Source organism: Lactuca serriola, chromosome 4, assembly GCF_051521515.1.
Source record: "Lactuca serriola cultivar US96UC23 chromosome 4, Lser_US96UC23_V15, whole genome shotgun sequence".
NCBI classification, from domain to species: domain Eukaryota; kingdom Viridiplantae; phylum Streptophyta; class Magnoliopsida; order Asterales; family Asteraceae; genus Lactuca; species Lactuca serriola.
The window spans coordinates 112,079,554-112,081,939 of record NC_136411.1 but is presented as its reverse complement, the minus strand read 5'-3'; the positions used below and the strand labels follow the sequence as shown (position 1 = coordinate 112,081,939).

The 2,386-nt window shown below is 39.1% G+C and overlaps 1 protein-coding gene across 1 annotated transcript; it reads right to left on the bottom strand.

The window, feature by feature from the left end:
* Window positions 1–545: 545 nt before the first annotated feature.
* Window positions 546–1,799, bottom strand: LOC145098728 (uncharacterized). The gene has a single exon (XM_079036339.1). It carries the CDS (start codon window positions 1,797–1,799, stop codon window positions 546–548), a length of 1,254 nt encoding a protein of 417 aa, XP_078892465.1.
* Between the last annotated feature and the right edge of the window lie 587 nt (window positions 1,800–2,386).

The following is a 2,386-nucleotide window of genomic DNA, read 5'->3' as shown; positions in this document are numbered from 1 at the left end:
GGATCAAACACTTTTATAACAATAAAAGGTCCATGCCATCGAGATCGTAATTTTCCCGGGAATTACTTTAACCGTGAATGATAAAAAAGAACTTTTCGACCTGGAATAAAGTGTTTTTGGGTTATGTGCTTGTCATGAAATGCCTTTTTCTTCTCTTTGCACCTTTTGAACCTTTTAATTATCTTCTTCTTGACCACTTCCATCATTGGAGGATCCAATCTTCTTTAAGGTTCCCTCTTAGGATTACAATAATCTTCCATGATTATCTTGTCTGTGCATACATTAGGGCTTATCCTGTTTATTGGCTCAATCACATCAACCCGATACAATGGAGAAATGTAGCTAGGGTACCTCATTCCTTCAAAGATGTTGAAGTGAATGGTTTCTCCATCAAACTCCATAGTTATCTTTCCTTTATGGACATCAATGATTGTGTGAGCGGTATGCATGAAAGGTCTTCCAAGGAGGATCATAGATGATTTGGAAGGAGTCTTCTCTTCAAGATCAATGACATAAAATTCCGCCAGAAAAACAAGTTGATTAACTTATACTAACACATCCTCCAACACCCCTCTTGGAGACACACTTGACTTGTCTGCTAATTGAATGATTACTCCAGTTTCTTCCAAAGTTCCAACATTGAGAGATTGAAAAACTGAATATGGCATCACATTGATCGAGGCTCCAAGATCTAGCATGGCACTTTCAACATGCAAATCACCAATGGTACAAGGGATAGAAAATATTCCCGGATCCTTGCATTTGGGAGGTAACTTCTTTTGGATAACCGCAGACACATTTGCATTGACTTGAATCTTTTCATTTGCCTTAAGTTTTCTCTTCTTGGTGCATAAATCCTTGAGGAATTTTGCATAACTTGGAATTTTCTTAATAGCATTCAATAGTGGAATGTTGATTTGGACCTTGCGAAAAGTTTGAAATAATTCATTTTCTTCCTCTATCTTCTTGGAAAAGGTTAACCAGGAAGGGAAGGGTGGTGGTATGACCAATGGTTTGATGGGTTTGTTGGAAGAGTCGGGTTGATCAACGTTTGGCACAACCGGTTCCTTTGGAGTAGCTTCAACCTTTAAAGGCTCAAAAACAATAACCTCATCTTCTTCTTCTCTTGAAACTCTTTTAGGGTTGCTTTCTCCAAGTGTTTTGCCACTTCTCAAAGTTATTGCACTCATACTGGGGTTCTTCTCGGTTTGAGATGGAAGTCTACCCCTTTGTTCTATCTTGTTGAGAGCGGTTGCCAAGTCTCCAATTTGTGCTTGAATGTTGGAGAAAGTATTCTTGGTTTCTTGTTGAAATTGGGTTTGGATTTGAGCAAGAGAAGTGACAAGTTCTTGAAGGCTCATTTGATGGGTACCACTTGATTGGCCTTGTTGTGGAGGTTGTTGGTAATTTAGAGGGTTATAAGAATTTTGTGGATATGGAGGCTTTTGGGATTGGTATTGTGGATGTTGGAGTCTCATCAAAAGATTTGGTGGATTTTGCTTTGGTGGATAAGGGTTGTTTTGGTTATTCCTCCAATTTTGGTTGAAATTATTTTGAAATCCCATGGGTCTTGGTTGACTTTGATATCCGCCCATTGCATTCACATCTTTCAGTTCACTTCCAAGTGTGGGACACTTATCCATATAATGGCCCGTCATTGCACAAATACCACAGACCATTAATTGTTGACCACTTCCCACCACCATTTGACTTAACACATTAGTCAAATCCAAGAGCTTTGATTCCAAGTGTTGAGTGTTGCTAACTTCACCAACCACTTGTGTAGAATTTCTCTTCATGTCATTTCGAGTCCCAAAATTCCTTTGAGTTTGAGAAATGGTACCAAAAAGTAATTGGATCTCGTGAGGGGTTTTGTTGAAGATGTCACCACCACTTGAAGCATCAATCATCCTCCGATCTTTTTCATTCATACCCTCATAAAATTGTTGAAGAAGTAATTGTTCGGGTATGTTGTGTCGAGGACAACTTGTATACAAATTGTTGAAGCGCTCCCAAAAATCATGAAATGTTTCATTTTCCCCTTGACGAATCCCCAAAATGTCACTTCTTTGACTTGAAATGCGGGAGGTGGGATAGAATTTGCTATTAAAGGCCTTTAGTAACTCTTCCCATGTGTGAATTGATCCCGGTGGTAAGTTGAATAACCACTCTCTAGCTTTGTCTTCCAAGGTGAGCGGGAATGCGGTTAACTTGAAATCATCCAATATCACATTGTCGGACTACATGCTAACACATATCATATGAAAGGACTTCAAATGCTTTTGAGGATCTTCTCTATCCAACCCATGGAATCTGGTTAGTTGATGGATGAAACTTGACTTCAATTTAATCCCTCGACGGTTTGTTGGATAAACAATAGCAAGAG